A 13,052-nucleotide genomic window follows, 5' to 3' on the forward strand; every position below is an offset into this window, starting at 1 on the left:
TTGATGATGTTAAGTCAAATAGTACCTGAAAATTTAAATGTAATTGTCCAAAAGTAGGTCACGATGACCTACTTTTGGTCGACACACTGAAGACTCAAAATTCATCAACTGTAAAGTCAAATAGTATTCAAATATAGCCGTCAAATTCCAAAAGAAGGCCACAGTGACCTACTTTTTGGTCGACACACTCCAAAGACTCAAAATGCATCAACTGACAAAGTTTGATAATTGAAGTCAAATAGTATCTGAAATATTCAGATATAGCCGTCAAAATCCAAAAATAAGTCACGGTGACCTACTTTTTAGTCAACACACTCTGAAGACTCAACATGCATCAACTGACAAAGTTTGATAATTGTAAGTCAGATAGTATCTGAAATATTCAAATATATTCAAATATAGCCGTCAAATTTCAAAAGTAGGTCATGGTGACCTACTTTTTGGTCAACAAACTATGAAGACTCAAGATGCATCAACTGACAAAGTTTGATGACCCTAGCTTTCATAGTGTCCAAAATATGCATCTAAATTTGAAAATGTGAAATTTGAATGTCCGCAAAATTCAAAAAGTAGGTCACTGTGACCTACTTTTTTTTAATAAATATGTTTTGAGGCCTCTAAACGCATCAACTTACAAGGTTTGATGATTCTATACCTCTCGGTATCTGAAAATAACAACCTAAAATGTATTCATAAATGATTAACCATAAAATTCAGAAAGTAGGTCATGGTGACATACTTTTCACATGACGCACTTCAAGGTCCCATGATCCATCAACTGACAACTTTTGATGATCATAGGCTCAAAAGTGTCCAAGATATGCATCAAAATCCATTTAATAATAATTACCTGCGAAATTCAAAAAGTAGGTCACCATGACCTACTTTTGAGACAACATGACATTAGGTCCTAAGATGCATCAACTGACAAAATTTGATGATACTAGTCCTTATACTAAGCAAAACAAAATTTAAAGTCAACTTTGAAGTGACCTTGAGATCACACCCTTTGCCCCAGGATGATGCCTTGAACAATTTTTTTATATACAACCTATCCTCATCCTTATGCATAAGTTTGGTGATAATTTGCCAAGTGGTTCTTGAGAAGAAGATTTTTTAGCAACCACTACTTTTGTTTGCATTTTCCTAATAATTTCCCCTTGTTAAAGGGTCACAACCCTAGTTTTAGTCTCGGGTCCTTAGATGAGATCCTTAATTGTTCAGTAGCTTTCAAGTGATAGATCATCACTCTCCTAAAATATAGCAACTTGTCAGAAAAGGGGGGAATAACAATCTCCTTTAAAAAATGAGATGGGTCATCTGCTTTTGCCAAACTCATTGGAAAAAAGGTAATGGTAGAATTCTGGATCCTACAGAATTCCCCAATAGCCAAGTGACTCAAATCGCTAACTCTACTGACTGTGACGACTGCCAGCAGTATGACAAAGGACTAGAGCCACAAAGTACTAAAATTGGCCCTTTCGCAAAAATAAATGAGACTTTCACAGTTGATGCTCTAAGATTTATAGGTCATAGAACAATTTATTTTATAACAATATCTTTTCTAGTTATCGTTTTACAGTCGTTTAAACTTTGTATTGTTTTCAGCATGAAAACTAAATAACGTCATGATGCTTACGTCATGATGTTGACATTATGAGAATCACAGTGTAAAACACTAACCAAAAAAAATGGACGTATAGTTTAATATATATTTTTGGGGCTTATCCTGATTGTAAATCAGAACTGTTAAAATACTAGGAACTTTCTATCACGACATTTAGATTTGAGATATATTGCCCCCTCCCCCCACTTTACATTTTTTTTCCCGCTGTATTGGACATAATTGAAAAATCGTGATCAAAAATCAAAATTCCATGCAGTGAAAGGACCACAGTAAACAATATTGTTTTACCGTCTACCTCAGAGACGAGTTTATTTTTTTAAAGTTGTATATCTATTTGTATCAATTTCCATTAAATTGATATTAATTGATGATAAAAAGAGAGACAACTCTATAATTTTGGTTAAACTTGAGTAATTATAATAACTAATTAGGAAAATGGATTTTTTAAACATCCCCCTTGTGAACCATTTTTTTTTTTTTTTTTTTTTTTTTTTTAGAAAACACGGTTGACCTTTAAAATTGTAGGCACATCTGAAGTCATTTTTCTGAGCGAAGTAGACTTTTAAGTCCGCGGAGGAACTCCGTGGATGTCACCTGTGCCTCCTTTGTGGCCCCGTGCACCTCCGTGTGATAAAACAAAGAAATAAAAGAAATAAATTCTAAGCGAAATGTTATTAGTGGGTGAAAATTAAAACGTATAAAACGGCGACTTGTATATATTTATATCATTTGATGATATCTCATCGTTATGCAAATATATGCAGAATTGCAGACTAGCTGGGTTAATCATTTAAAAACTTGTTTATGTACTATTGGTATTCAGATACAAATTCATGATATCATCCTTTCTTATCATTAAATAGAAGGTATTATACATAATATATTAGAGTTTTTGATTGATTGATTGATTGATTGACTGTATCTTGCTTAACGTCTCGCTCGAGAATTTTTCACACATATGGAGACGTCACCAAGACCGGTGAAGGGCTTCAAATTTTAGGCCTATGCTCGGCTCTTACGGCCATTAAGCAGTGAGGGTTCTTTAGCGTGCCACACCAACTGCGACATGGGACATCCCCTGATGCCAAGCGTTTGGCGATGGAACTGTCACTACCCGTTTTTACGACTTAGGTCTGATGCGGCCGGGATTCGAACCCCGGCCTACCACATGCAGGGCGAACAATCTAACCTCTCGGCTACCGCGTAAAAGTTTTTGTATGAACTGAAATAAATATCTTAAGTATGCAAGAAGAGTGACCTCTAGCTGTACATGGGAATGACAATTGAACAGAAGGAGGACTAAGGGACGTAGAAAATGATGGTTGGTTTATAGATGACAGATTACTCCTCTTGGGTTCTGGATTTGACTTGCCGTATTTCTGTATATAGGACCTGCATATATGTCTGCATTTGTCACACAGAAAATCACGGTGACTAGGCGTTCTTCCAGATAGTCTGCTTATTACATTCCTATGAATCTTTGATATATAACATATATCTGTTGGTTTCGTAATTCTAGGGCAGTTAAAACACTTATAGGACTTTTTTCTAGGCATCTGTAACAAATCAATTTGGAAACGGAAATAAATCAAAATATCAATCTTAATATGCAGAAAACACAAATGGATTGGACAACAGGCATTGTCTATATTAACCCTCTCCAAATGCACGCTGAAGTAAATTATGTCAGTGTTATTCATACATACTTAAGTATTAAGACATTATTCTGGCCATTTCCCCTTAAAAATTGTCAAAATTCCCCCCCCAAATCGTGTCAAAATTATTTGCACTTTTAAAACAATATGTTACAAATATTTTACGTATGACCTACTATTGCGTTAATGGCATCCCCATAAAGTGAATATTGGACAGTATCAAGATAACCTTGTATAATTTCCATTTCATGATCGAGATGCATGCCATGTCGCATGAATAAGTAGCAAAAAGAAACATTCTTTAAAAATCTATAGTTACAAAATTCCAATAGTTTACACACAAACACATACGCACGCACCCATTTACCCACACACACATTTATTTATGGAGGAGTTCAATATTTAAAAAATCCTAATATTAAAATAAGTTGATAATTTTTTCAAATCAGTAAGGCATAATCGTAGCTTCTGAATTTGGTGTGAAAAACACTGGATGTAAATCATTTGATTTTGTTTCATTAGGAATAATAATAAAGTAATGTACATGTAATAGTGCAGAACTTAAAATGAGTGAGGTAAAAAATTGGGATAATAATATTTTTAAAAAATAAATAATAATAAATAACTTAGACCTTTAATTAAGGCATCGCTCTCATCATATTCAATAATAAATGGCTAGGTAGAAATATAAACACAATATGTTACACGTACTTCTAAACTGAAATGCACTATTTAACCCTGACCAGTACATGTAATACTGGTACAATAATCATTATACTATGGTAGATTTATATCACAGGTTTGGATGTCTTAAAATGAAGGGGTAATATTATACTATGAAAATATTAATAAATTCCATTTATATATTCTTGTCCTCCATTTTCTATTGAAAATTGTGTGAACGTTCCATTGGATCCGCCACTTATTTTAACTTACAGTAGCCTCCCTTGCATTTTTACAAATATGAATTAAACTCCTAAAAACCGTCATTTGAATGTGTAAAATGATCATTTGAGAAAACAACTACTCTTTTTAATTAAAAATAAATTAAGAAATTTAATAAATTATGTATTTATGCCTGAAACCATGCATATAGTTACTTTTCATTGTAATTAAAAGTAAAGAAAATGCATTACAAAAGACTATATGTAACAATTTTGACACATCTATCAGTTTGCCAAAACAAATGTATGTAAGCAAGGAAGATGTATGATTAAACTCATGTGCGGGAATATATTAACTGGAAATATATCAGAATAGCTGAATGACCGGAGACACTTTATGTAAATGAGCAAGATTATGTGTGAGGGATATTGTATGTTGTTTTTTCCCCAGACAAAATCAGAAAGATTACTTATCATTTTCAAATAAAAGTGGAATGTACAAGAAGTTTTTACTTCTATTCCCGCACTTCCAATTCATATGCACTTACATATATCACTGGCCCGATGAGTGGTCGGCCTAGTGATAACCCCGCGTAGCGTACTGATTCGAGGTGCAAAACTTTAAAAGATTTGGTTGAAAATGTTAACTCCCGGTTATACTTGCTGTAGAATGGAAATTCTGTAATACTCGCGTATCTAATTTTTAGGAATCAACACAATGAAGCATTTTAATTGGCACCTGTATCCGCAGTAATCACAATGCATCACATATACTGATGTCAGCTGTTCAGAAGACTATTCCTCTTCCTCTCGCGATATTTCAAAAAAGTTATTTTTCGATAGCAACTGTAATAGCAACTGAGTGGCCAAAAGTATTGAAACAAACATGGCTGACGTCATCACAATTTTACTCGCTTCAAATTCTATTTTTATTGCTGACGCGTAACAAAGTAAGCTTGGGTCGTGATGTCAGGTATGCGAATTAACTAGGGTACGAATTATATGGGGAACCGTTTGTAATTCAAAGTAGCAGACGATTCCCGGTAAGGTATCGAATGAAAACAATGTCGAAGAATGAGAAAGAATTGTCAAAGGACCTAAAGGAAAGGATTGTAATTCTAAATTCAAAGGGATTTAATGACAACAAAATTAGTGAATCATTGGGAATCCATCGAAGCACTGTTGGACGAGTTTTGAAAACATTCCGTCAAAAAGAAAGTGTTAAAAACGATCCCCGGAGAGGAAGGCCCCGAGTGATAGATGAGAGGGGTGATCGGAAACTTTATCGCTTTCTGAAAACTAACAGAAGACAATTTCTTCAAGACATTACATCAACTTTTAATAGGAATGAAGGTACAAATGTGTCCATGAGAACTGTTCGTCGTAAGTTACACCAGGAAGGATACAGGAGGGGCAAAATTCAGAAAACTCTTACAATCGCTAAAGTCAACAAACAACGCCGAATTTTGTGGTGCCGAGGAAAAGACATTGGAAACCTGAACAGTGGTAGAAAGTTATTTTCTCAGACGAAACACAGGTAGTCATTGGACAAAATAACTCTGTAAGTTTGTGGAGAAAATCGTCCGAGAAGAGGAAACCTTACCGTCTGAACCAACGCAAAACGCCCGTGAGAGTAAGTTGTATGTTTTAGGGTGTATTACCTATTATTATATACTTTCAATTTCATCTCTTCTTTTTTCTTTAAAAGTTTGCGGGTATATATCACACGATATATGCCCGGAAACATTCCGGCCCGCAAACATTACGTCACAATCAAATTTCTACGCCGTTAATTTTCAATTTTTTTTGTGTTTTTCCATATTTTACTCAGTTAAACCGATAAAGTTATTGTTAAAAATAAAATTATTGTTGGTTTCTAAATGAAATTGAAAGTATATAATAAAAAGGTTATAGACTTTGTATGGGAAATATGACGACCTCGTTTTTTGTCGCGAACGGACCTCGCAAGCTCGGTCCGTGTACGCGCCAAAAAACTCAGTCGTCATATTTTCCCATACAAAGTCTATAACCTATAATTATGGTATTGGTGTTCGTGTACCTGTTGATAAAAATCTAAACTCAGCAAAGTATATTGAATTGCTGGATAATCACTTATGGCCCGTTGTTAGCAAAATGATTGGAAATCAGCAATTTATTTTCCAAGACGATAATTCCACCCCCACTCCTCTAGACAGACCAATACTTGGAAATAAGAAAACGGTATTCCAAAATTCAACTGGCCTGCACAGTCCCCGGACCTTAATGTCATTGAAAATGTCTGGCGTTGTATCAAAATCAAACTGTCCCGTGAGTTTGATGATATTAAAAACCGGGATGACCTAATGGCTGCAGTGACAAAAATTTGGAATGACCTCTCTCAAACATATATCCGTAGCTTCCATGCTTCAATATCTTCAAGACTACGACAAGTTATTATTCAGAAAGACTTTGCAACAAAATACTAGAAAAAAATGGTAAATAAATAATGTTTATTTCATTGAAAGTTGGTTTTTTCCATGCAGCTGTTATTTACATTGTGATGACATCAGCCATGTTTGTTGCAATACTTTTGGCCACTCAGTGTAGAACGTCGCTGTGAGGTTTTTTCATTGGAAAGAATACCTTTCATTACCAATTTTTATTCAATCAAATTAAATCTTAGAGCAAAACATACACAATATAAAAATTATTGCCTCAATGTGAAAAAAGAGGTGGGAAAATCCGGGGGGAAATCAAATACATGTATGGGTTTGACATTTAATTTCAAGTAATCAACATCCGGTTTCACAAATTAAGGTGACATGTGATTTGGGTAAATAGTATACATGGAAATCAAGGATAGAAAAAATCAGCAAAAGACACTTTGGATTTCACCCCAAGCATATAGGCCATTACAGGGTGTTCGTGGCTCGAGTCCTTTGTATGTGACAAGTTACAGTGAAGCTTTCTTCATAAGGCTCAAAAGGCATGCCTTTCAAAGCCTTCAAGACTAATTCCAAATCCCATTCTGGAACCAACTGCTTCCTTGGGGGTCTAGTATTAAACACCCCCCTCATGAGTCTCACAACACTAGGGTGTTCTCCAATGTTCTTGCCATCGACAGGAAAGCACAGAATGGTAAACACATATGGTTCTATATTATTTTCCCGATTCATACAGAATAGCAAAAATATTTAATGTTTCATTCAGAGATGCAGTAGTGAGATCAATACCCCATTCCAAACACCAGCTTCTGAAGATTCTGTACTGAGAGAAGTAGACATTCTGAGTACCTTTTCTCCAGGCTGACAGCATAAGTTTGCTAGCTGAGACTGAAATTCCTGACAGTCTGCTTGTACTCCTGAAATTGGCCAAATTGCCAACTTCAGAAATTCCGGGTCTGGATGATATATATCCATCCCCACTGTCTTCAGTTAAGGTCTGGATGAGGATGAATTATTGACGGCATGTTGTGCAACAAGCTGAGAATCCAAGTAAACCATGGTCTGTGTGGCCACCTCGGAGCGAGTAACAGTATTCTGCAATTGAACCGGGACAGATGGTCTAGCATTCTGGGCATTAGCCCGACCTGGGGAAATGCATATCCCAGCATCCCCTCCCATAAAATTGACAAGCTTTCCACCGCCAATGCTTGAAGGTCCCTCTGCCACGAGCAGTAAACTGGAAGTCTGCGATTCAGTGCTGATGCAAACAGATCTATGTGAGGACTGTAATATCGATTCCAAATCCTCTGTACAACCGTCTCCTTCAGAGACCATTCTATCCAGCATATCCTGACTTTCTGCCTGCTTAAATGATCTGCTAGAACATTGCGAACCCTTGCAATATGAGCTGCTTGCAATACTATTTGATTTTCTATGGCCATCTGCCATAATTTCCGTGCCAAGTGACACAGAAGGGGTGATATTGTTCCCTCTTGACGATTTATGTACTGGACTGCTGAAACATTGTCCGAACGAACAAGTGCTACCTTGTTCCTCCAGTGCAGCGCCCATTTGTGGAAAGCAATATCACTGCTTTCATTTCCAATAAATTGATATGCAATTCTATCTCTTTCGGACTCCAAGTTCCCTGAACCATTTGGTCCTCCGAATGTGCCCCCACCCCGTTTTGGAGGCATCTGTTGTGACATAAATTTCTCCTGTAGGAGACTACAATTGCCCTCCCTCGACTAGAAGTGGTATTCCCTTCTTCCACATTAAATCTGCTTTGGCACCCTCTCTGACCAAAATCATCTTTATTATGATGTCCCACATTGATTTCCATTGCTTCAGGAGACAGAACTGAAGATCTCTCATATGAAGTCTGCTCAGTGGCACCAAGTCTATCAGAGATGCCATGTGACCCAATATCTCTAGAAACGACCTTGCTGACATCTTGTTCTCTTTCAGAAAAGGATCTATCAACAACTGAATTCCTAAAATCCTTTGAACTGTTGGGCTCAATCTGCCCAATGTTGTGTTGAAATAGAGTCAGCCGATGTCCCACTTTGGGCAATAGTCCTGTCTCCCTCAAGTCCCTATGCTTGAAAGGGCTGGTCAACTGCCTGTAATGGCAACTTAAAGCGGTCACCGGACTGTTGATTATTACCACTGCCTGAACCAGAACGGTTCCTGAACTGGTTCTTGCCTTTGCTCATAAAGGGTTTCCCAGAACCCCCTCTAGGTTGCTCCCTATATTGCCTATTTGTGGCTTGCAGCTGACGGCCAAAAGCGTGACTTTGGCCTGACTTGCGAAAAGGCCCTTTCTGAGGTGCAAAACTAAAAGTGCTTGCCGACAAGTATATTTAAGCACTTTTCTGAGCCCGAACCTTATCCACCACATCCTGAATCCTTTCCCCAAATAGCCAACTTGGGTTTAGGGACATTGCCAAAAGCTCAGACTCGAAAGGAGTTGAGCCTAACTTCATGTCATTCACAATGTTGACTCTTCAGGCATGATGTTGTAAAGCACAAGCTCTGACCATCTGATCTAATGCATCCTAATTGTTTCAAAAGCTTCAATTAAAGTTGGCCTTAGACTTTGTTGGGTAAAATTGTCAGGAGAATGAGATAGTTCACTCATGACACTGCCCAAGTCCTGCTGCAAGGCTAAAACTACAGCCATACCAGTCAGCATAGCTTTCTGTACTGAAAGCAAGTTATTATCCAGGCCCCATGCGACCTGTGAAATAACCAAGTTCTTGTTCGTGTCTAAACCCTGTTTCTTGAGATCCTTGCGTATAAGAAATACAGAGTCCGTCTTTGCATAACACCAGTGATTGGGAAGGCCAAAATGGCCTATGGCCCCACGGTTCAAGTCTTCAATGGGCCATTTTCAGATTGAATGGACCATCAACATATTTTGAATGGCCATTTTCAATAAATAGCAAATGTGCAGTGGAACATTGTTTTAATTGAAACTCTGAACCATGACCACGATCTTTTCTACCGCTCTTGAAAATGTTTCTTCTTTGTTTTAATATCCCCTTCTCAACGGTATCTGGTATTTGAAGACGTTTGACCCATCCCAAAGAATGTTTTTCGTTATTTGGTTTTTTTTCACTTTCTGTCGTTTCTATATCTGTCCTTGGACTTACGAAGCTTAAACCCTAAAGTATAAGCATGAGAAGATGTGATGAGATGTGATGTAAGATGAAATATTTTATTGGTTATCTATTCTGATTTGTATTGCTTCAACAAATGAGATTCGGTGTCTCAGAATACATAGGAATTAAAAATGAAAGTACAAAAAATAAGTAAGTCATACCCAATTCACTTCTAGCGAAAAAAAACGTAAGTTACAATCGATAATGAATGCGTACTTTGGCACATGGATTAGATAATTTAATGCACCAATTTTCACCTGAATGGGACTATAGCGCAGGGCCTTCCCAATCACTGCAACACAACAGATTCTGTGTAGAGTCATGCACTTATTCACCTTAAACTTTGGCCTAGTCTTTAATTTCAATTTGCATAACAAGATGTGTTTGTGAAACACAAATGCCTCCGATAATGGCCAATTCCGAAGATGGCCAAGGTCACAAGGGCAAATATCTTGGTACCAGTAGAAAGATCTTGTCAAAAGAAATGCTCATGTACAATATGAAAGCTCTAATATTTACCATTTAGAAGTTATGACCAATGTAAAAAAAAAAATTAAAGTAGGTCAAATGTCAAGGTCAAAAGGTTCAATACCAACGGAAAGATCTTGTAACAAGGAATACTCATGTGAAATATCAAAGCTCTATCTCTTACTGTTCAAAAGTTATTAGCAAGGTTAAAGTTTTCAAAAAGTAGGTCAAACTCCAAGGTCAAGGTCACAGGGTCAGAAATGTTGGTACCCACGGAAAGGTCTTGTCACAAGGAATACTCATGTGAAATACCAAAGCTCTATCACTTACTGTTCAAAAGGTATTAGCAAGGTTAAAGTTTTCAAAAAGTAGGTCAAATTCCAAGGTCAAGGGTCAAAAATGTTGATACCCACGGAAACGTCTTGTCACAAGGAATAATCATGTGAAATATCAAAGCTCTATCACTTACTGTTCAAAAGGTATTTGCAAGGTTAAAGTTTTCAAAAAGTAGGTCAAACGTCAAGGTCACGGGGTCAAAAATGTTGGTACCCACGGAAAGGTCTTGTCACAAGGAATACTCAAGTGAAATATCAAAGCTCTATCACTTACTGTTCAAAAGTTATTAGCAAGGTTAAAGTTTTCAGATAGTAGGTCAAACTCCAAGGTCAAGGTCACGGGGTCAAAAATATTGGTACCCACGGAAAGGTCTTGTCACAAAGAATACTCATGTGAAATATCAAAGCTCTATCTCTTAATGTTCAAAAGTTATTAGCAAGGTTAAAGTTTTCAAAAAGTAGGTCAAACTCCAAGGTCACGGGTCAAAAATGTTGGTACCCACGGAAAGGTCTTGTCACAAGGAATACTCATGTGAAATATCAAAGCTCTATCACTTACTGTTCAAAAGGTATTAGCAAGGTTAAAGTTTCAGACAGAATGACAGAATTACAAAATGACAGATAGGACAAAAACAATATGCCCCCTGATCTTCGATCTCGGGGGCATAAAAATGGATGATGAAGCTGAATCATCCGTTAAGATTGAATATTGTTAAACATCCCTATTGAGAATCTTTCACTCATATGGAGACATTACCATTGCCAATGGACGGCTGCAAAATTTAGGCCTATGCTTGGCACTTTCAGTCTTTGAGCAGGGAGGGATCTTTATCGTGCCACAGCTGCTGTGACACGTGGCCTCAGATTTTGCCTCTTACAACAAGCAAGGGGTAATGAGGCTCTATTCTAACCTGGATCTCATAAGAACAACAACAAAAGTCAAGAGATCTATCCCTATCCCGGGAAAACAAAATCAAAAGTATGGGATTATTAACTTCAAATTTCTAATGATTTTAGATGTCTCCATGTGAGTGAAAAAATCTCTCGAGAGATGTTACACAAGATACAATCAATCAATCAATCTAATGATTTTATTTTAATTAACTTAATATATTTAGCGTAAAAAATAAAGTAAATTTAATACATTTATGCCATAGATTTGAAATGAACATAATTTGATTAATTTTCGATTAATAAATCGAAAAGGTGCATCCGATTAATCAAATTGTCGATTAATTTTCTTCTCTCGATTGCCTATCAATACATGTGACCTAAAAATCAATAGGGGTCATCTACTCCTTATGCTGTACCAGTGCACCAAGTTTGTGTTAATCAAGCAAATGATTCTTAAACAAGAGATGTTTGTAAAATATATATGCCCCCCCCCCCTCCCCATGGTGCAAAATTGAAAAGGGTTATACACATGCATCATTTAATTGATAGTAGTATCACCAATTCAAAATATTGAGTAGACAATATCTTCCTATGTCAGGAGTGGATTGATCATGTGACCTAAAAATCAATAGGGGTCATCTACTCCTTATGCTGTACCAGTGTACTAAGTTTGGTGTCAATCAAGCAAATAATTCTTAAAATATAGGAGACAATATATTACTATGTCAAGTTTAACTCTTGACCTTTGACTAAGTGACCTCAAAATCAATAGGAGTCATCTTCTCGTGTAGATGTACCAGTGTACCAAGTTTGATATCTGTCAAGCAAAGAGTTCTCAAGATAATGAGCAGACAGAATATTCCTATGTCCAGTTTGACCATGTGACCTCAAAATCTGCTTGGAATTCCAACAGATGTAAATATAAGAAATAAATTTTATTTTTGAAAATATACATATTTATACGCAGGAATACTTATCATGAAGTGCTAACATCACAATTAATACCCTCATGTATTTTCAAAAATGAAATTTATTTCTTTTAAAAATGAAGAAAAATGACTTGGAATTTTAAATTTAGTTAATACTTACTTCTGCATAATTCACACAACTGGTAGCTCCAGAAATATCCTAAAATGGAAAATGTTTTAAAACAATTCATGTAGATAACATCTTACTGACTAACTAAAACTGATAGAAAACACAAACTGTAACAACTGCTTATTGTACCCATATCATTCAAAATGATTTCTACAGGACTAGAGCCATCATGTACCAAAATCAACCGTTTCCAAATTTAACAATTTCTTCTCAGATGAAAGGTCAGTTTTTCTAAAACTCATTAATTTTTGCTATCATTACCCAGCACATCTTTTTTCAAAAGCCCTTTTGAATATACCATTTTTTAAATCTGTATTATAGCCATGACATTATCACAACATTATCAGATACGAAATCTATCAGCATGGATAATGAGGAAAAGAATTACTGTATTTCAAGAGTTTAAGAATATTATTAGTTTTTCTGAGAGAAACTTGTGTGTTCTAAAAATAATCTGATATAAATAAAATGTATTTATCCCCCTTCCCTCCATCCAGAAAAGAA

General features: G+C 36.2%; 1 protein-coding gene across 2 annotated transcripts in view; it reads right to left on the minus strand.

Annotated features, from left to right (window-relative positions):
• The window catches only part of LOC125679488 (heterogeneous nuclear ribonucleoprotein L-like), a 140,399-nt gene that overhangs the window by 84,443 nt on the left and 42,904 nt on the right, over positions 1-13,052 (minus strand). Inside the window, exon 4 of one of the 2 annotated variants that reach the window (XM_048918751.2) lies at positions 12,540-12,578. In XM_048918751.2, coding sequence (XP_048774708.1) covers positions 12,540-12,578 — 39 coding nt within the window. Of the gene's footprint in view, positions 1-2,138; positions 12,309-12,539; positions 12,579-13,052 lie in introns of those variants that run through there. The other variant, XM_056154395.1, reaches the window with a different exon arrangement.

This window comes from Ostrea edulis, chromosome 2 (assembly GCF_947568905.1).
Source record: "Ostrea edulis chromosome 2, xbOstEdul1.1, whole genome shotgun sequence".
Taxonomy (NCBI): Eukaryota; Metazoa; Mollusca; class Bivalvia; order Ostreida; family Ostreidae; genus Ostrea; species Ostrea edulis.